Source organism: Saccopteryx bilineata, chromosome 1 (assembly GCF_036850765.1).
Source record: "Saccopteryx bilineata isolate mSacBil1 chromosome 1, mSacBil1_pri_phased_curated, whole genome shotgun sequence".
Lineage (NCBI taxonomy): Eukaryota > Metazoa > Chordata > Mammalia > Chiroptera > Emballonuridae > Saccopteryx > Saccopteryx bilineata.
Window position 1 is genome coordinate 209,412,863 of NC_089490.1, and position 21,911 is coordinate 209,434,773.

Sequence of the window (21,911 nt, forward strand, 5' to 3'; positions counted from 1 at the left end):
CCCTCACCAACAGATATATTATTAATCTTGCATTTATTTCTTGGAAGAGGCCCACCATTCTATTAAAGGAGACTGGCTCCTCAAAAACTTCAGTTGTAATAACAAGTCTTTTTCTATATAATATACATCATTAAAACAAATTGAGATTTTATTGTAGACTCACAGAAATTAAGTGAGGTTGTTAAAAAATTACTCCATAGGGCCCTGGCCGGTTGGCTCAGTGGTTGAGCGTCAGCCTGGCGTGTGGAAGTCCCGGGTTTGATTCCCAGCCAGGGCACACAGGAGAGGTGCCCATCTGCTTCTCCACCCCTCTCCCTCTCCTTCCTCTCTGTCTCTCTCTTCCCCTTCCGCAGCCGAGGCTCCATTGGAGCAAAAGATGGCCCAGGCGCTGGGGATGGCTCCTTGGCCTCTGCCCCAGGCGCTAGAGTGGCTCTGGTCGTGACAGAGCGATGCCCAGGGTGGGCAGAGCATCACCCCCTGGTGGGCGTGCCGGGTGGATCCCGGTCGGGCGCATGCGGGAGTCTGTCTGACTGCCTCCCCGTTTCCAGCTTCAGAAAAATACAAAAAAAAAAATTACTCCATAAAGTAATATATGTATATATTGCTAATAATATATATATGTATATACACACACACACATATATATATACACATTAGAAAACTAACATCACATACTGTGTTGGACACTAAATGATGTCCGATTATAGAGATTTAAGCACTTTGCTAATGAAATGACCACTTCTGAATGTTTAATTTCAGAATCTCCTGAAAAGCAGATTAATATTGTTCATGGCAATCTATTACAAACACTGTGGGTTGATTAATTATTAGCAATAATTTGGGGGAAACTCTAACAGATAACACTATGCATAACTACACTTGAAGCAGAATTAAGTTTTTAAAAAATATCACCACAATTTGACATTTTCAACCAATTGGAAAAAACCTGAGGTCAAGTTCACCTCTGTAAAAAAAATGATTTGCTACTCTAGCAAATGCAATAGTATGAACAAGATTTTTAAAAAATAGTATTTGTCCTTTAATGTGGGTTCAACTGTTTAAAGATTTAAACTTAAAAGTATACCAAATTTATAAAATTATTATCAGTTCCTCTTTTTTAATAAAGCAGGACCTTTGAAGAAGCATCTTGTTATTTTCACTAGCATGAGAGGAGTGTACAGTGTGACCGTAAAGTCATGGTGCACTTTTGACTGGTCACAGGAAAGCAACAAAAGACAATAGAAATGTGAAATCTGCACCAAATAAAAGGAAAACCCTCCCAGTTTCTGTAGGATGATGTGGCAGCATGTGCGCATGCGCAGATGACATAACACCGTGTATACAGTGGAGCAGCCCACAGCCATGCCAGTCAAGATGTGGACGGTACAGAGGAAAGTTCAGTGTGTTCTGTGGCTCGCTAAATTCGAATCCGTGAACAAAGTGCAACATGAATATCAGTGCGTTTATAACAAAGCGCCATCACATAGGAATAACATTACTCGGTGGAATAAGCAGTTGAAGGAAACCTACAGTTTGGTGGAGAAGCCCCATTCTGGTAGGCCATCAGTCAGTGACGAGTCTGTAGAGGCTATACGGAATAGCTACCTAAGGAGCCCTAAAAAATCTGTGCATGAGCCCACATCAAACTGCACTGAATACGTATGAAACTGGGAGAGTTTTCCTTTTATTTGGTGCAGATTTCACATTTCTATTGTCTTTTGTTGCTTTCCTGTGACCGGTCAAAAGTGCACCATGACTTTACAGACACACTGGATTTTAATAAAAGCACATTGTACAAAGTTTTCAAATTCAACCTATTTATTAATTCAAGCTGGCTCTGAATCTTATCACATCTTTGACTTTTAGGTAACTTTAACAGAGCTTCAGTGCCAGAAGGGACTAATCTAAGTGGATCAGAAACACCTTAAGGGCCAGTACCGCAGGCCTCATGTCATCTGATAAACAGTAGGTTAACTGCTGACTTTTAATGTTTGTTGGTAGATTAGAAACTACACTTAAAAAGAGCACAGTCAGAAGATACTTGGTCCTAGGCAAAATTACAAACAATGGTCCCACCCTCAGCTTTCAGTACCTGGTTACCTGCTGGGTGACATAAAAATTAGGAGAGCTGACTGGACAATTCAAACCACCCTTAAATATGTCCAGCTATACATTTTGTGATGTGAGGGCTAAATAAACAATATTCTAATTTTCAGAATATCAATTTGACAGTTTTCAACAGTGCTGAATTCATAAAAAATATTTAGGAGGGCCCTGGCCGGTTGGCTCAGTGGTAGAGCGTCGGCCTGGCGTGCAGAAGTCCCGGGTTCTATTCCTGGCCAGGGCACACAGGAGAAGCGCCCATCTGCTTCTCCACCTCTCCCCCTCTCCTTCCTCTCTGTCTCTCTCTTCCCCTCCCGCAGCCAAGGCTCCATTGGAGCAAAGATGGCCTGGGCGCTGGGGATGGCTCCTTGGCCTCTGCCCCAGGCGCTAGAGTGGCTCTGGTCGCGACAGAGCGACGCCAGAGGGGCAGAGCATCGCCCCCTGGTGGGCAGAGTGTTGCCCCTGGTGGGCGTGCCGGGTGGATCCCGGTCGGGCGCATGCGGGAGTCTGTCTGACTGTCTCTCCCCGTTTCCAGCTTCAGAAAAATACAAAAAAAAAAAAAAATTTAGGAGTACAGAGGATGTAAGACTAAAGACTTTCATCTTCAGTGGTAGAACCCAGAACTAGAACTCTATTGCAAGGAAGGAAAAAGGAAAGAAGGAAGGAAGGAAGGAAAGAAGGAAGGAAGGAAGGAAGGAAGGAAGGAAGGAAGGAAGGAAGGAAGGAAGGAAGGAAGGAAGGAAGGAAGGGACAAATGAACAAATTTGGATTTTAATTAATTTTTTTTTTGCACCTAAAAAAAAACAACTGTTTCAGGTGTAAGAATTCTGTTATACTTGGGCACATACAAGTAATATAAGCAATAAAGAAGCTCAAAAAATGTTCATTTTAAAAAGTGACTTTTCTTCTGAATGCATGCTCTTTTCCAAAATGAGTCTACCCGCATCAACAAAACAGCAGGGTTCATCTATATATAGTACATAACACAACTAAATAACTTGTGAAAAACCAACTAACAGATCTTTCATTCAATCATGTAAGTGACCAATTTTATAAAAGCATATTCAAATCTTAATTTGTAAGCTCAGTTTACAAGTTCTTCTAAATTTCTTAATAAATCAGATTTTTTAAACTATGTCTTTACCTTCAACTGAAATGTCCTGAATAGCAAAGCGGAGGATGATGGTCCAGATCATACCCAGCGTCATCTTCACATTGCCATCAACAATTTCTTCAGAGAAGAAAACCCAACATCAGATTAGTGTCAAGATAACATCATTGGTACATAAAGCTTTCCTGTAAGTTATGCTGCCTGTAAGTTTTGACTTTAGAGATATTGGGAAAAAATACATATGGAACGACCAGTTTATGTTTTCATAAGTGTTGCAGTATGTCTACTTTTAAATATGCTATTCATAACCAAATGTCTGTTTAAATGAATTCTGAGTTAATAACAAGCACAAATCTTACATAGGCACAATCACTGAAAACAACCCATGCATTTCCAAAGTTTTAAAGACTAGATGAGCAAAGGTTCTAAGTATAATCATGCCCCCTTATCCTCAGGGGATACATTTCAAGACCCCCAGTGGATACCTGAAATGGAGGACAGTACCAAACGCTATACATACCATGTTTTCCCTACACACACACTTTTTCACTTAGAGGACATACAGCTTCTTTTTGGCGTATCTGAACTGCCAGCACCACTCTGGTGCTTAGAAGCCATGATTAAGTAACTAAGGGTGACATGACCACAAGCACTACAATATCGCCACAGTGGGTCTGGTGACCATGGGGGCTACTGAGTGACTCATGGGCGAGGAGCCTATACAACATGGAGACAAGGGACAAAGGATGGTTGACATCCCAGGATGAGCAGGACAGATCAAGATTTCATCACACTACTCAGAATGGCGCACAATTTAAATCTTATGAGTTGTTTATTTATGGAATGTTCCATTAATATTTATGGACCATGGTTGACCATGGGTAACTGAAACTGCAAGAAGCGAAGCAGCGGATGTGGGAGGAACCATTGTCACAAAATGCAAAGAATACAGGCTCATCTTCATCCTGGTCCTTCCAATCCCCAAGTGGCAGGTTCACAGGATAACTGTGTATGAGAGGCAGGGCTGGCTCAGCTCCTGCCAAACCCCCAGGGACTCCCAGTCACCCACAGAGAAGGAAGAGGCCACTTCCTTCCTACTGATTAGTTCTCACTGAGAGTACTGGGATGTATATGTACTTTCTCACCCTTATAATCAGTTTGAAGAGAACAGCATTGTATTTGACTCTATTCTTTACAAATAACCTTAGAGCCCGGTCTGCCATTCATCTCTCTGTGCTCAGAGCCTAGTGGAGAGCCTAACACCACCTGGCATCCGGAGCAGCCCATGCGCCGCCACCCTTGTGAGGTCAGTACGGCATCAGGGTTGTTCCCGTTACAGCTCACCTTCAGCCCCGATGGACACCAGCTTCACGCCTTTGCTGGCTATATAATCCAAGGCTTTGTTGACATTGGCAATTTTGTGGAACCGCATTTTTCCTCGGTCAGGTTTGGGCAGCCTTTCCCCTGTCAGATGAAAATAGATCAGTGTAGACAGAGAAAGCAAACCCCCTGTTTGCAGAATCAAAATGCCAAAATTCAAAGTTCGTGCTTTCCTTAGGTGGAAATGGTTATCTGTTTCTGATGTGCCCCTGGTTTCTGAATCATAATGCGGAGGGAACATGAACCAAAAAACTTTCAAGATCAAATGGACCAGTGGGGAGCCGGGCTACTAAGGCCTTATGATTTTCAGTTCTGCAGAGAATATCCAGTTCAGCCTAGGAGCCCAATTATAAATGATTAAAGGGAAGCTGCTTGGTGTCCCGGATCATTTGGAGCTGTTGACTAGATGTCAGAGGAAGTCAGGGCAGCCTCGTTCAAATCGCAGAGGTGCTGCCAGGTCTCCTCTCTGACACCTGATTATGAAGATATATGGATCAGGGCAGACTTGCCACCACCCTTTCCAGTCATACCTCCTCCTCAAGGGTGACCCATTCTCTGGTCCAAAGTCTAAACCAGCCAAGTGAAATTCAGGGCAAAGCATAACCCTCTAGTTTTGTCAAAATGTACCCTGGACATTTGCTGACAGACCATTTCTGGAATGCACACAGCCTGAACTAAGCATGGAGAAGGCAGCATGGCAGGTCAGGATATAAATGTCTTTTTTTTTTCTTCTCTTATTTTGTTACAAGGAGGGTGATATAAACACTACTTTAATATGCCAATTTTAAACACTATAGACTCCCTTGTTTCAACAAGAAATAACTCCCGGCAGACTGCTCTTTGAAAGGCTTACTTTGCCGACAGCTCCGTGTTAGTGGATTCAAGGGAAACCCGTGACACAGCATGTGTAACTGGAGGCGCACCTGCTGCTCACACGCAGAAGTGCAGGGCTGGGTGTGACACCAAAGAAACACCGCATACCAACCTGAGATGACTTCCAACAGCAGCATGAGCTTCAGGCCATTCCTGAAGTCCTCCTCGATGTTCTCAATCTGGGTGCCCGCCTTCCTGAGGTGGGAGTTACACCAGGCAGTGAAGGTCTGCAAGAGAACGCACGTGGCTCAGCACAGCCACCAGTGGCAGACCTCCATGGGGCCGCACAGGCATCTCACACCTTCTGAGTGTAAGAGGCTGGATGGAGCTACTTGGGCCATCAAACAAAATGTGACAGAAAAAAATTATTTGAGGCTGAAGGGTAAAGTTTTAGTAAAATTTCCTCTTTAGGGACAAAAGCTGTTATTTGGTATTCCAACCTGAGGATTTTGTGTCTTCAGTTATACCTATGCCTTCATCTTCTGAAAACCTCTTACTCTGTAGGATAGATGGACTAAATCAGGACCTGCTTATTCTGTCCAGACAACAAAAATAAGCTTGCCTGAAAGATGGATGAATAGATAATGTGTAAAGACTGTTCAAATGTCTTACTTTAGAGCAGAGAGTGGGTGGTGATGTGTAGCAGAAAGGGGAAGAGAGGAGGAAGCCATAATCACTAATTATCTATGAGTTACCCTTCATGAACAATAGTTTTATGCTAGTAACTAAGTCAATTAAATAAATTTGCAGTATCGTCAATCACTAAAGAAAATAATAGCAGTGGTAATAATAACCTCCTCCTCCTGGCACAGACCTGGATTTCAAAGACAAATAGACACAGCCCTGTCCTGGAAGGGCTCACAGTCTAATTTTAACAAGTTTCCAGATCTTCAGAGGAGAGACGGACTGCATATGAAGTAGCATCCAAAGTCATTTTGTTTATTTTTCAAGCTTCTTTTAACTTGGCTTCCACTTGTGCAATATACCCTGCCAAAACCAGATTAGAAATGCTCCTGGCAGCTGCTGGCTAAGAATGCACACTGTCCCCTGGTCTCACAACAGCTGCTGGGCTCAAGAACAAAGTGCCCGCCCGCTATACTGGGCGTAGACACAAATGGGCTGTGTCCGAGATGAGAAAATGAACCTCTCAAAACACACTATTCCAAGGAAGACTACAAATAGATGTTTCCACAAAAAATGATTTTCCTGGGTAATGAAGAGGATTTTCAAATCTAATAATCACACTGCAAGAAATGTGATGGCATTAAAATCTATGGCAAAAGAGGCCCTGGCCAGTTGGCTCAGTGGTGGAGCGTCGGCCTGGCGTGCGGGGGACCCGGGTTCGGTTCCCGGCCAGGGCACATAGGAGAAGCACCCATTTGCTTCTCCACCCCCACCCCCTCCTTCCTCTCTGTCTCTCTCTTCCCCTCCCGCAGCCAAGGCTCCATTGGAGCAAAGATGGCCCTGGCGCTGGGGATGGCTCCTTGGCCTCTGCCCCAGGCGCTAAAGTGGCTCTGGTCGCGGCAGAGCGACGCCCGGAGGGGCAGAGCATTGCCCCCTGGTGGGCAGAGCATCGCCCCTGGTGGGCGTGCTGGGTGGATCCCGGTCAGGCGCATGCGGGAGTCTGTCTGACTGTCTCTCCCCATTTCCAGCTTCAGAAAAGTACAAAAAAGGAAAAAAAAATCTATGGCAAAAGAAAATACAGGCAATTTCTTGGATTTGTATCAAATTTTCCCCTGAAAAATTAAACAAATATTGACATTTCCTAAAACATATGTATATTTTAGTAAGGTCTTAACAGAAGAAATACTCTAGCCTAACCTGTGGTGGCGCAGTAGATAAAGTGTCGAACTAGAGCACTGAGGTTGCTGGTTCAACAAGCTGGGCTTGCCTGGTCAAGGCACATATGGGAGTTGATGCTTCCTGCCCCTCCCCCTTCTCTCTCTCTCTTTCTCCTCTCTAAAATAAGTCTTAAAAAAGTGTTTTTTTAAAAAAAAATTTTAAAAAGAGGAGATACTCTAAGCCATATGTACTAGGTCTGTACCCAATTCGTGTGGTACACACTAGCCACATGTAGCTATTTAAATGTAAATTAAAATGAGAGGTAATTTAAATTTAGTTCCTCAGCTGCACAAGCCACCTTTTGCTTGCCTAAAAGCCCCACGGCTCAAGGCTGCTGTGTTAGACTGTGCAGACACAAAACACACCCAGCATCACAGAAAGTTCCGTCAGACAGTACTAGTTGAGGTGATCAAATTGTTTGTGGAAGCTAAAATTATTACAGGAGCCTATAATTTATTCATTTAAATATTAATTTTATGTATTTGATTTCTGAATAGGTAATCTATGTCCTTGGTTGAAAGTTCAAGTGGTACAAAAGACTTGAAGTGGAAAGCCTCCCTGTCACCCTTGTCCAAGCCATCCAGTGTCCTTGCCCAGAGGGAACAAACACCTCTTCAATCATGTTCAACGAGTACATACACACATGGACACATCTTTTTTTAACCCCATCAACACAAATTATAATATGCACACTGTTCAGCACCTGGTTTTCTTTACTCACTTAAAAAGTATAACCTAGTGATCTTTCTGTATCAGTAGAATCAATTCTTTCTATGGCTGCATAATGTTATTCCACTGTGGTATATATACCTTTATATACCATAACTTTACATAACTTTATATAACTAGCTCCCTATGGATGTATATTTAGGTTGTTTCCAGGTAACTAAGTTCTTTCAGTAAGAAAAACATCACAGGCCCCATATTTGGCAAGCAAAACTACTTTAAAGGGGTGTTCTTTTAACTATTAATAATAATGCTAGGACTAATCATATACCTAACTTTTGGGAAAGGCACAAGAGAATAGCAGGTTGTGGTTTTTTAAAATAGAATTGATAGAAAATATAAGGTCTACCAGAAAGTTCTGTCCATTTTTGGAATAAAACAAAATACAATTTTTTCTTACCATCAATAAACTTTATTAAATAATATATTTCCACACCAATCCTATCTTCCGAATATGGTCCAAAATGGTTTGCTGAGCTGAATTAAGCCTTTCTGCGATCTCCGATGTTGTCAGAAAAGGATCTTGCTCCAACATGGTCTTAACAACATCGTCATTGATCAAAGATGGTCACCCAGAACGTGGCTTATCAGAAAGGTCAAAATCACCTGTTTCGAATTTTTCGAACTATCTTCTGCATGTCCTATCAGAAACTGTACCTTCACCAAACACTTTCAATAAATTTCTACATGCTTCTGTAGCATTTCTTCCTTGTTGAAATTCGTATACAATACAGTGGCGTAAGTGAACTTTATCAGTAACCATGGGTACACTATTGCTTCATACATAAGACTAACGTGAATCAACTTTGTTTTAGTTAATTTGCTACATCAGTATGTATACATTAAGTGATAAAAATAGAGAGGCACACATGCGCCAAATAAACATGTGCTTACATGTCGAAACTTGTTGTGATAGAAATGGACAGAACTTTCCTGCAGACCTTATATAATGATATAAAATATACAGTTGCTTTTATTCTTTTTATTTTATTTTTTCAGTGTGTGCATGAGTGGTGGGGGGAGTGTGAATGCCATCCTTCACTACCACAAATTATGCAGCTGAGTTTCCCATATTTGGAGAAATCACTGGTTAGTACATCCAGCGTGCAATGGGTGAGCCCCACCCTGGGAAAACCAATTTCATGACCATAGTATTTCACTTGCCAGGTGAGTATACAGTTGTTTTTATTTAAATTCTACTTAATAATAGGCAAATATTTCTGGTGCAAATTACTTTACCTTGTTATCATATTAAATCCATTCATAATAAAAGTATCAGAAGCATTTCTGGATTTTATACTAAGCTGCTCATGAAATCAACACAAGCTTCCTGACCCCCACTCTAGAATCCTGTGAAGTCTGTCTGATGCCACCTTTCTATAGGTATATATACATAAAGGTAGATTACCATATGTAATTTTAAGCTGTGCAAATCCAGAGAATGAATTTAGTTATATAATCAATTTTTTTTAGTTATGTTGAATGAAGTATCCCTATCTTATATTAGTTTCTGGGATATAATATAATGATTAGACATTTATATAACTTACAAAGTGATCACCTCAATAAATCTAGTACCCACCTGACACCATACTTAGTCATTACAATGTTTTTGACTATATTCCCTATGCCGTATTTTACATGCCCATGACTATTTTATAACTACCAATTTATACTTTTCAATTCCTTTCTCTTTTTCACCCATTCCCCCCAACTTGCCTCCTGTCTGACAGTCATCAGTTTGTTCTCTGTATCTACGAGTATATTCCTATTGCTTGTTCATTTATTTTGTTTTTTAGGTTCTACATGTAAGTGGGATCTAAAATCATACAGTATCTGTCTTGTCTGTCTGACTTATTTCACTCAGCACAATACCCTCTAGGTTCATCCATGTTATTGCCGATAGCAAGATTATGTTATTTTTTAATGTCGGAATCATAGTCCATTGTGTATATGTACATTTTCTTCTTTATCACTCATCTATTAATGGGCATTAACATTGCTTCCATATCTTGGCTACTGTAAATAATGCTCAGTGAACACAAGGGTACACTTATTCTTTCAAATTAGTGTTTTGAGTTCTTCAGGTAAATACCCAGAGGGGTTTTTCTTTGTTTCTTATTGTAGTCTTGGTTTTAAAGCCTATTTTGTCTGGTATAAGAATTGCTACACCAGCATTTTTTTTGTTTTAATTTTCATGAAATATCTTTTTCCATCCCTTTACATTCAGTCTGTGTCTTTCCATGTGAAGTGAATCTCCTGTAGGCAGCATATGTAAGGGTTTTGTTTTCATATTCATTCAGCCATCCTGTGCCTTTTGATTGGAGTAGTTAATCCATTTACATTTAAAGCAGTGGTCCCCAACCTTTTTTGGGCCACGGACCAGTTTAATGTCAGAAAATATTTTCACGGACCGGCCTTTAGGGTGGGAAGGATAAATGTATCACGTGACCAAGACAAGCATCAAGAGTGAGTCTTAGACGGATGTAACAGAGGGAATCTGGTCATTTAAAAAAAATAAAACATTGTTCAGACTTAAATATAAATAAAATGGAAATAATGTAAGTTATTTATTCTTTCTCTGCGACCGGTACCAAATGGCCCACGGACCGGTACTGGTCTGCGGCCTGGGGGTTGGGGACCACTGATTTAAAGTAACTATTGATAGAGTTGTAGTTATTGCTATTTTACTATTCATATTTTTTCATCTTTTTTTCTTTCTTCTTAAAAAAGTCCCATTAACACTTCTTATAATCCTGTTTTGGTGATTGTGAATACCCGTAGCTCTTTCTTGTCTAGAAAGCTCTTTATATGTCCTTCAATTCTAAATGACAAATTTACCGTTATTAGGAACCACGCTGGTCCACGGCACCGGGTAATCTTGCTTGGAGGTTTTTGCTTTTCATCACTTTGAATATTTTATGCCAATCCCTCTAGCATGAAAAGTTTCTCTTGAGAAATCAATTGACAGGCCTATAGGAGATGTCTTGTAAGTAACTAACTGCTCTTCTCTTGCTGTTTCTAAGATCCTCTCTTCCTCTTTAAGCTTTCATATTTTAATTATGATATATCTTGGTGTGGGCCTCTTTGGGGTCATTTTGTTTGGGACTCTCTGTGCTTCCTGGGCTTGCATGTCAATTTCCTTCACCAGGAAGTTTTCTGTCATTTCTTCAAAGAGGTTCTCAATCCCTTGTTTTCTCTCTTCTCCTCATACCCCTACGATACTCATATTGGTATGTTTTATGTTGTCCCAGAGCCACCTTAAACTTCCCTTACTTTTTTTTATGCTTTTTTTCTTTTCTGACTGGGTATTTTCTATTACCTTATATTCCAAATTGCTGATTCAAACTTCTGCTTCATTTAATCTACTGTTTATTCCCTGTAATACAGTCTCCATTTAAGTTACTGTATTCTTTCCTTTCTGACTGGTTCTTTTTAATGTTTTCTACCTCCATTTTTATGCATCCTATCTCTTTGTTGAAATTCTAACTGAGATCATTAAGCATCCTTACAACCAATGTTTTGAACTCTGCATCTGGAAGATTGTCTCTATTTTGTTTAGTTATTTCTTTTTTGTTTGTTTTTTTAGTTTTGTTGTGTTCTTTCATTTGGGAAATGTTTCCTTGCCTCCTTGTTTTGGCAACCTCCCTGTGTTTGTTTCTATGTATAAAGTACAGCTGCTCCATCTTCCAGGCTTGGTAGAGTGGCCTTATGTAGTAGGTATCCTGTGAGGCCCAGTGGTACAGTCTCCCTGGTCACTTGAGCTGAGTGCTCCAGATGTGTCCCTATGGGGGTTGTGTGTGCCTTTCTGTTATAGTAGTTTGGCCTTGATTGCTGTTGGCATGTCAATAGAAGGGATTAACCCTCAGGCTGACTGGTTGTGAGAACTGGCAGTGACTTACAGTGGAAGATCTGAGCCCACTGAGCAGAATTTGCTTTAGTGGGGCTCTGGTGCCTGCCAAGTCCACTTTTGGGTGTGTTGTTTGTGGAGATGGTTGGGTGGTGCTGGTGTGTTCTGAAGCTAGCCCCCCAGATGTATAGGTTCTTGGGCCTCTTGGAAGATGCAGACCTAGGTCAGCTGCTGCCTGTTCCGTGTTTGGGGCCACTTGGTACAAGCTACAAAGTAATCTGCACATGACTGCCACTTGTACTGGGTTTGGAGGTACCTGGAAGAGGCTAAACCTTGAACTGAGGTCAGCTGCCAACAGTGACTGTTTAGGGCTTCTTAATATGAGATATGAGGCCAGATAATGTTGGTTATCAATATAACCTTTGATATTTCAGGAAAGTCCACAGCATGAACCAAGACAGGCCATTTGTATGGAAAGCCACTGGAAGCAGCTTGAGTGAGTCAGCAAGTTTGGGTGGGGTTGGGTCTCACGGTCCCATCCTGGTGAGTATGGGATGATTGGTGTTAACCAGGTTGATGGAGACTCAGATACGGAGCTCACATGACAGCTTTGTGAGAAGAGGGCTCATTAAAGGAAAAATGAGTTCTGCCAGCACCTCTGTCTGGTAGACAGCTGCTCCTCCAGTCCTGACCTGACCTGAAGCATGACAATTCAGTTCCTCCCCATATATTCCTGGTACCTTTTGAGCTGCTGCTCCAGTGCTGGAATGCAGAGGTAGTAAATCCAAGTAAGTCCATGCATGGGCCCTTTAAGAAAAGCTTCCTGGAACTCCCACAGCTCTGCCTAACTCAGCCTCACTCAGCCACAGTCCCTTCTGGTTTTTACAACCAGAAGTTATGGGGACTTCTCTTCTTTGCACTGGAACTCTATGCTGAGGGGCTTGGTGTGGAGCTGAGATCCCTCACTCCTCAGGTGGGACCTCTTCTGCCATGATATCCCTCTCAATTTTTATCTACCACATACAGGTGTGGGACCAGCCCTTTCTGTCTCTTTGCCCCTCCTACCAGTCTCGATGTGGATTCTTCTTTAATTCCCTAGTTGTAGGACTTCCATTCAGCCAGATTTCAGGCTAACGGTTCCGAATGATGTTCTGAATGATGACTGTTCTGTAGTTTCAGGTAATTTTGATGTGGTTGTGGGAGGATGTGAGTACCATGTTTACCTATGCTGCCATCCTGACTGGAAGAAAAGTACCCCTATCTTTAATGAGTACCCCTCGGAGACAATAAGGTGCCTAACCAACTTAAGTGTGAAAAAGGATCCCAATGGCTCTGTGGCAACAGCTTGCAAAGAGTTTAATGTACTTTGAAAAGAAACTTTACGCTTTATCAGAATGCTTAATTTCCTTCTATTTACAGTTTTAAATCCCACAGCCTACTGAGACTGTTCCTACACATTTCCCTTCATTCTTGGTTTCTCTGAAAAGTCTGAAAAATATGGAGGATTTAAAAACAAAGTAATAGCAGCAGCAACCAAACCCACTCACTTCACTTGAAGGTTTCTTTGTGAATTTTCTTGCTGTTTGATAGCAATAGGCATCCCTAAAGTCGATGGAAACTATTTTAGTATGTGTGCTGCTAAAGCAAGCACAAGGTCCATGGGAACTAAGATAGAATAAAGGTAGGTCCAGTCTGCTTGGTTCAGACCAGATTGCAAGGGCTGTCCTTTCTTAAGAGAAATGGTATCTATGAATCAGACACAGACCATCAAGGAAAGATGTCAAAATCTCTCAGCCCACAGCTAACTCAAACCTACCCTGTCACCTTTGACCAGCCTCCTGTCCCACTTGCAGCTCAGACCTTCCTCTCTCCTGCAGAACAGCTGGCTCCCTGCTCCTTCATACCTCTTGGGAAAGAGAATGAAGACGGGAAACCACAGATGCATCTGTCTGTGGAAAAGAAGGGTAGACATTACTAGTCATTGTTATCCTACAAAGCTAAGGGTCAGTGTTAAGTCACCACAGAGAGAAGATGGACAGCAATGGGAGTCACTGTCTCACTGAATATATCACCCGGGAGCAGATTCCAGCATCTCTTCTCGAAACATCAGGAATGACGCCCCATGAGTCATGGGACAGGGCTGGCAGTCCTGTAGGCGCAGACTGGTCCCCTTGCCCCATAGGGCCCACCCTGGCCATAGTACGGATACTCTTCAAGCACAGAAAGCAGAGGAGAGGGCCTGGGGGCTATCACAGGCTGTGTTCCTATGACTTGCAGTACTATGTTTTCATGCAGCAGGTCTCAAACCATCAGCAGTGTCTCCTCAGTTAGATTCCTCTATGTAAACTAGGAGCCAAGAAAATGCTCTTCAGCCACCAAAACACGGTAGTTGAGAAAAATAATAGCTGAAGGAGTTTCCCAGGAATATATGTAAGCAAAAATTTCAAACCCATCTGAGGGTGGGTAAGGCCACTCCTTTCATGAAAAACTTACCAACAAAGTCCTAAGTCCATAAGAACTCAAACACTACTACCTCTTTCAAAGTTAAATGATATAATATGAAAACCAGCACAATGTGCGCAATGGCAAAAAGCACTTAGGTCCTTGTTGAAATGTTGAGATGCACTTGTGTTACTGAATGGTATATATGAATTTGGTTTCTTTTTAAATTAATTAAACCTACAAACATAACCACCTATATTGTAGTCCAGGGGTTGGAAACCTATGGCTCATGAGCCAGATGTGGCTCTTTTGATGGCTGCATCTGGCTTGCAGACAAATCTTTAATAAAAAAAATAATGTTAAAAATATAAAACATTCTCATGTATTACAATCCATTCATTTCCTACCGCTCATGTTCATGGTTGTGGGTGGCTAGAGCCAATCACAGCTGTCCTCCAGGACAACACCAAATTTTTATTGGATAATGCATAATGTACACAATCGTTGTATGGCTCTCATAAAATTACATTTTAAAATATGTGGCATTCATGGCTCTCTGAGCCAAAAAGGTTCCGACCCCTGTTGTAGACTGCCCACTGAAAGAAGGGAAATGGTCTGTTATTTAAAATAAGTAATTGATAGATATATGAATTTACTAGAAATTCCAACTGCCCTTTGGTTGTTCTGCCTGACTGCCTGACCTCACCCTTACTTACTGGACAATCGCCCCTGAGGCAGAAGAGTTCCAGGAAGCTGGTCAACCACCTCAAGAAGGAGCATTCCAGGAAGCTGAAACTGTAAAACCGTAAAAGGGAACATACCAGAACTTCTGACTCAGTATCCCCTCTGGCTCTCCCAAACTCTATAAAATTCGCCCCTAGTCTGTAACCAGTGCCCTTCTCCCCAGAGAAGTGCCCAGAAGGGTTCCTTTCTTCCTTTCAATAAAGCCTGTAACTCTGGTCTTTTCGGACTCCCATGGATTCCAACATTTGGTGCCGAGACCCGGGACAGGGTACTAACTGCCTGGACAATCCCTCTTTGCCGTTCAAACTTACAACCAGGGAAGCAATGGGCAGCGGCAGCTCATCCCGGGCTTACACCCTGATTCTGTTTGGACGTGTAATTGTAGGTTGATTGGCCAACAGTCTAACCCTGTCCTGAACTCCTGCCGGACCAGAAGGTAAGGAGTTTCTCCCTACCCCTTCCCTGGTCGGCTTCTCTTTTCCACAAAATTTTCTCTGGTCGGACAGTTTTCTCTGATATGCTTCATGTTTTGAGGGGTATGACTTTCAGTCTCAGTGGACTGCATGAAAGACTAGGCACCTAGCCAAACCTCTCCACTCTCTCTCTTGGAGCTCCCTGACAGGTGGTGACGATCTCTATCAGGAACGACTCCCCCACAAGGAGATTTTCTCCTCTTGGCACAGTGACAAAAGGCGAAGATACCCCCTCTTGCTCACCTGTCTCCACTATGGGCTCCTCAGAGTCTAAGCCTTCCGACCAGACCCTTCTAGGATGTCTCATAAAAAACCTCACTAAGTTGGGCTTCTCTGACCTTAAGCCAAAAAAACTCATTTTCTTCTGTAACACGGCATGACCTCAATACAAATTAGACAATGACTCCCATGGGATTGAAAACGGGACATTCGATTAAAATATTCTGAGAGATCTTGACAATTTCTGCCACCTGACGGGGAGGGCATCAGAAATTCCTTACGTGGAGGCTTTCTTCTCCCTTCACTCCTGTCCTTAATTTCTGTGCCGCTTGTTCTACACACAGGCCGTTTTTGGCCAAAGAAACCTAAAACCTCCACTCCTAATCTTTCCTTCTCCGTGGACTCCCAACTCTCTCCCCTTCCTGCCTGACCCCCAGGGGTGCCCCTCTCTTGGGACCCCTCTCTGGTCTCTCTGCAAACCTCTTCCACTTGAGTCTCTTCACTCCAGAAAGCCCCCTTCCTTCACAAAATCCTATTTCTCATTCACTTGCAAATACCAGCCTCTCTCCTCCCCTGCTGGCCAGGGGCCCCTCCCTTCTCCACTGTGTTCTTAAACCCCTCCTCCCTCCTTACAGATGGGTGGCTCTGTCTCTTTTTCTTCTTTGACCCATTCCCCCTACCTACCAGCTTCAGCTACAACTATGCCTTTCTCCCCCTCATCCTCTCCTCTCTCTTCAGAGCTCCAAATCTTTTTGACTCCTCTGACCACATGGCGCCACTACCAGCAATTTATTTAATCTCCTCGCCCTCCTCCTGCAGATTCTGACCATCCTTTTTTCCATCCAGCTGTTCACACTGTCCATCCATCTGCTTTCTCTCTTCCTTCCCTCTATGCTGACAACTCCTGCCATCTTGAAAAGCTTAAAAAAAGAAGAGTTGTCTATTGGGCTGTGTGAGTAATATGTTTTGTCTCTGTCAGAAAATATCTCTAGTATAATTTTAATTGAAACAAGTAAAGCATGCTCATTTAAATTCCTTAATTTATCATTTGTATGTGAAGTCTTTGTTTAATGTATAACTGTGTCTGTTTCTAAGGCCTTAAACCAATAATTAACCCACCTCTTAAATCAAGGCTTACTCATCCCCACAGACTCTCCCTGCAATACCCCCATTCTTCCTATTCAAAAACCTTCAGGGGCTTATCACCTCATACAAGACTTATGCCTAATCAATGAGGTGGGAATTCCCCTCCATCGAAGAGTTCCTAATCTCTACAGGTTACTGTCACACATTCCCTCAAACACCACTCACTTCAGGATCCTAGACCTCAAGAATGCCTTCTTTACCATTCCTCTACACCCTGACTCTTACTTTCTGTTTACCTTTACTTGGACTGTCTTACCCCATAGGTTCAAAAACAGCCCACACCTGTTTGAGCAGGCACTAGTTCAGGATTTAGCAACATACAATCTAAAAACTAGTACTCTGTTACAATATGTAAATAACTTACTCCTCTGCAGCCCCTCCCTGCCTGCCTCAAGGAGACACACCTCCACCCTTCTTAACTTCCTCACTATGAAGGGATATCGTGTCTTCTCTGCTAAGGCTCAACTTCACTCTCAGTCAATAGCCTATCTGGGTATCATGTTAACCCCCACCACCTGAGGTTTCACCTAGATCGAACTTAGACCCTCTGCAGTCTCCAACCACCTACCACCACAAATCAAATCCTTTCTTTCCTTGATCTAATAGTCTTCTTCAGACACTGGATTCCCAATTTTACTCTCTTAGTCAAGCCCCTCAGATCTTCTGAGCATGGCTTTTAAGGTCTATAATGGCCAAGGAGGTAACAGAAAAGGCAAATAGGTCCAAAAATAGGTCAGGAAATACCAGCTTTTGGCATACGCTCTTAAAGGTTCCAGCGCTCTAAAGGGCTTCATAGAATTCCATCAGGACCCTGCTTCAGAGTGGAAAGAAAGGTCATTGAACTGAAGCCTGCCAGGCTTCCCGGCCCCACCAAGGGACACATCTCTGCTGTGGAAAGAGGGACACGAGAAGGTAAGCTGCCCCCTTGCTCCATAGAGGGAGGGTTCAGTCTCTTCTAGCCCTGCTCCAGATACCTGTGACCTGACCTTGCCCAGCATGCTGGGAACTGCCACTGAAGGCCCAAGGACATTGTTCACGAGCCTAAGGTATTTCTTCCAAGTAGCAGATAAGCTGATCTCATTTCTTGGAAACACAAGGGCCATCTACTATGCCTTGCCTGGATATTTGAGTTTTATTTATCCCTCGAAGATCTCTACTGTGGGTATTGACAGTCTAATTTTGTTACTTTATTTAATGTATAGTATCTCCTTTATTCCTCTTATCTCAATGCCCCATGCCTATTATAGGCTGGGACCTGCTGCTAATTCCAGCTAGAAGTAGTGGTCACTAGGACTTAAACTCTAATTGCAAAGTGTAGAAATGTAACCACCCTTTCCCTAAGTACTTGCATGATTTACAGGTTACTCAGCAAACTGTTCAAAGACTGTCCAAGAGGCGCTTCCAGCATTACATCACCCAAGGACTGACTTTCACGTGGACAGGTCCACACATTGTGATCCTGACAACTTCCACTGCTGCTAAAGTAGAAAAACGGCATGCCTTACTCCAACCACAAACTGGAAGCTGATTGGTCTATATATGGTGAATATATGAAGAAACTAAGGACTCTTTTAATCAGGCTTTGGGAAAAGGGAAACTAGGGTAAAGAGAAAGTCAACTTAATTGTCACTAAAAGTTAAAGATTTTTTAAATCAAGAGTTCTGACTAGAAAGGAATTGTATGGTTTTGATAATAGAAGGTATAAGATATGGAAATACTTTTGAAAGAAAAAGGAAAGAGCAAGTTGTTATGAAGGCCAGTTATTTCTGGATAAGAAAGTGCATGAAAGCTAAGGGTTTATTTAAATTGTAGAAGGTTTGTGCAGGTTGTAGGAGGTTTGTACCGAGATAAATGAATTTGAACAGTCAGAAAACTGGTTTTCAAAGAATGTTTAATTAGTCACCCTAGATAACAATCCTCTACTCTCCCCACTTATTGGGACAACTCTTTCCTCCACCCTGACCAGCTGGAGCTCAGAAACAGAGAAATAAAACCAACCCCTTGTCCTTCTACTCTCTATTCACCTCTCAGCCTGCCTCACCCAATCAGGAGCTTTCTACTCGTGTGGGAATAACACCTATATGTGTCTCCCTACTAATTAGACAAAAACCTGTACCCTAGTCTATCTCACCCCAAATATCAACCTAATCCCACCCCATGAACCTCTTCCAGTTCCTAGTACACTACCTGTCAATCTAAGGACCAAATGAGCTGTACAGGTAATCCCTCTTCTTGTTGTTTTAGGAATCTCTACAGAAGTAGGTCTAGGGGCAGGGGGACTAGCCCTGTCCTATTCCTACTCTTTTTCTCTGAAGCCCAGTGAATTCGTAAACATGGAATCAGTGGTTTTGCATGAACTGGGTGTCTTGACTATTGCCTTTCATTGGTCCACTCACTCTCCTATTTATTTTTCTAACTTTTGGACCCTGCTTCTTACATTTGTTCACTAGTTTCTTACAGAACCACATACAGACCTTCGCCAATCAGAAAACTGGAAAAATCTACCTAACCCTACTCACCAACCCTGAAACCTGCCCTCATGAAACAGAAAAATCTGGAACCCTATAAATATACCCCTACTCCGAACAATGGTGGAAACCCCCTTGTTCTCAATGTTAGCACCAATTATAGGACCAATCCTAATTTTGTGCCTAATTTTAATACTTGCCCCTTTCTTTATCAAGTTCCTACAGGGCTCGAATGAGAGAAATCTCCAGGATTACCTACAATCCAATGCTTTTACAACCCCTACTCCAACTGCCCTAGGGAGAGGTCCACGAAGGAGGCCCCCAATAAGGATAACAGCAGGATGTAGCTCCAGAAGATGGCTGGTCTGAGACAAACCTCCTTCCTGAACCCCATACCCTCTCCTTCCCTCCACCTCTTTTCCTTTTTATCATACCACAGAGTTGAGAAATTATAGATATATGAATTTACCAGAACTTCCAACTGCCCTTTTGTTGTCCCATCTAGCTGCCTGACCTCACCCTTACTTACTGGACAATCACCCCAAGGCAGAAGAGTTCCAGGAAGCTGATCAACCGCCTAAGAAGGAACATTTCAGAAAGCTGAAATCCTCTAACCATAAAAGGGAACATACCAGAACTGACTCAGTACCACCTCAGGCTCTCCCAAACCCTATAAAATTCACCCCTAGTCTGTAACCAGTGCCCTTCTCTCCTGAGAAGTGCTAGGCAGGGTTCCTTTCTTCCTTTCAATAAAGCCTGTAACTCTGGTCTTTTCGGACTCCCATGGATTCCAACAGTAATAGCTGTGATTATTTAAATTGTTTATATAACACAAGTTCACATCTTCATCTGAATGAGTGTATCACTTGGATACTCAAATGAGGAAAATAAAATCAGTCCTGAGTCTGACACAGTGCATTTGATGGATTAGTTAATTATCACTCTCCTACAATAGGTCTTCCAGGGCTGCAGCCTGAAAGACTACCTGCTCGATTTATTTTTTCATTTTCTCCAAACAAAAAAAATGGTAACAAAGCATCTATAAATCTCCTTTATATTATTTAAGCCAGCTTTTACTTTGATAATAATCACATAAAATACTGATTTCAGACCATCTTTTCTGAAATGAAGAGTCACCACAGTCTTGGGGTTTTTCTGAATTAAATGGAGCGGGGTCTGCTGAGGGCTGGGACACTGGGCGGAGCCTGCAGCATGAAGCTGGGCGTGGGCAGGCCTGAATGGCTTCACTTCTAAACCCACTGATCACAAACCAGCATTGTCTGTCTGGTCCAAAGGTTCAGGGCAGTATCAGGGTGTTCTATGAATTTGAGTTTGCATACCATTTACTATCCTCAGTGAGTAAAGACATCAAGAGGCTCATGCGCCAATTCTAGGCCTTGCACCATGGGGAGGCAGATAGCCGAAACCAGGAAACAGGCGCAGTGATCTCAGGGAGGGAGCCTAGAAAAGGCAGAACCCACTCCACCTGCAGGCAGGACTCAGAACTCAGATTCTATTTCTGATTCAGATACCATGCAGTTATTTGCCCTTTATGTCCTAATATGTTCCCAGCTATAAAAAAGGAATAATAATTGTCACAATTAACTAACTGTATAACACAGTTCAAAAGCTAATTAGGAGGAGAAGAAATATAAGTGCCGTGGGTCAACAACATGGTACAATGGATGTGCACACCCTCTCAGGTAAAGCTCCACAAAACCTCAACTCAGGTGCATTCCTTTTCTAAACCTGCTCTGTTTATGTTTTCACTTATAACAATCACTTTTCCACTTCACAAATTCCCAATGTGCCAAGATTCCTTCTAATCCCTTTCCTAGTCCTTTCTACATATTTGAAAAGTATGGGGACTCTAGAAAGCAGTACATCTTTGTAAAATCTCTGGGTAAGGCAGGAGGTGGGGGACAGAGCTACATCTCTGGAGTAATGTGATCTCAGCTCTGGCATTGAGAAAGGAGACCTTGCCCTTAGAAAGAGCAGGTAGGTGCAGGTTCACTACAGAGATTCACAACCCCCAGCCAGAAAGACCCCGCCCAACCTATTGTAAAGTGCCAAAAGCTACAGAATTAATATTAATATTTTAGGAAATTTAAAGAACATTTTATTAATTTGGGCTAGGCGTGCAGAAAGATTTTGTAAGTGTGATTTCTATGCTTGTATGATTAGCGTAAGACCAAGATGGCATTGTGTTGTAAATGCAGAAAGAGGAAGAAGACTTGGACTCCCTGACCTTCCCCCATACCTTTGGGGGAAGAGTCAATGGCTAGCCAGGTGTAGGGAGAAAAGAATTAAATCTTTTCTTGGGCTGATGGACCATTTGCAGGCATTTATCCCTATGGAAACTACCCCTCCCCTCCTGAAAGCATTAATTAATGTATGTATCAAAAGGTTTAAACTTATACTGTGATGTCAGGTTTTCTCCCCTCCCATGTATAATTAGGAGTATATAAACAGCCCCTGAACTGTTTTGGGGGCTGCACAATCTGTGTCTGTTGCCCTGTGTCAGCCATATGCAG

General features: G+C 42.4%; 1 protein-coding gene, 1 long non-coding RNA gene and 1 other non-coding gene across 5 annotated transcripts in view; 1 reads left to right on the forward strand and 2 right to left on the reverse strand.

Moving 5' to 3' along the window:
- The window catches only part of ACTN2 (actinin alpha 2), an 89,196-nt gene that overhangs the window by 38,964 nt on the left and 28,321 nt on the right, over positions 1 to 21,911 (reverse strand). The window contains exons 2-4 of the mRNA XM_066234710.1: positions 5,580 to 5,694; positions 4,559 to 4,678; positions 3,248 to 3,334 (exon numbers count right to left, since the gene is read on the reverse strand). Coding sequence (XP_066090807.1) covers positions 3,248 to 3,334; positions 4,559 to 4,678; positions 5,580 to 5,694 — 322 coding nt within the window. The remainder of the gene's footprint in view (positions 1 to 3,247; positions 3,335 to 4,558; positions 4,679 to 5,579; positions 5,695 to 21,911) is intronic.
- LOC136321417 (U1 spliceosomal RNA) lies at positions 9,049 to 9,210 on the reverse strand. The gene has a single exon (XR_010728668.1). It is a non-coding gene; the product is annotated as a U1 spliceosomal RNA (small nuclear RNA).
- LOC136320295 (uncharacterized) lies at positions 11,640 to 20,246 on the forward strand. 3 transcript variants are annotated; one of them, XR_010728296.1, is made up of 5 exons: positions 11,640 to 12,673; positions 15,457 to 15,507; positions 17,679 to 17,821; positions 18,270 to 18,451; positions 19,594 to 20,246. It is a non-coding gene; the product is annotated as an uncharacterized lncRNA (long non-coding RNA). The 3 variants fall into 3 exon arrangements; XR_010728295.1 differs by lacking the exon at positions 11,640 to 12,673 and adding an exon at positions 12,734 to 12,858; XR_010728297.1 differs by lacking the exon at positions 11,640 to 12,673 and adding an exon at positions 15,239 to 15,339.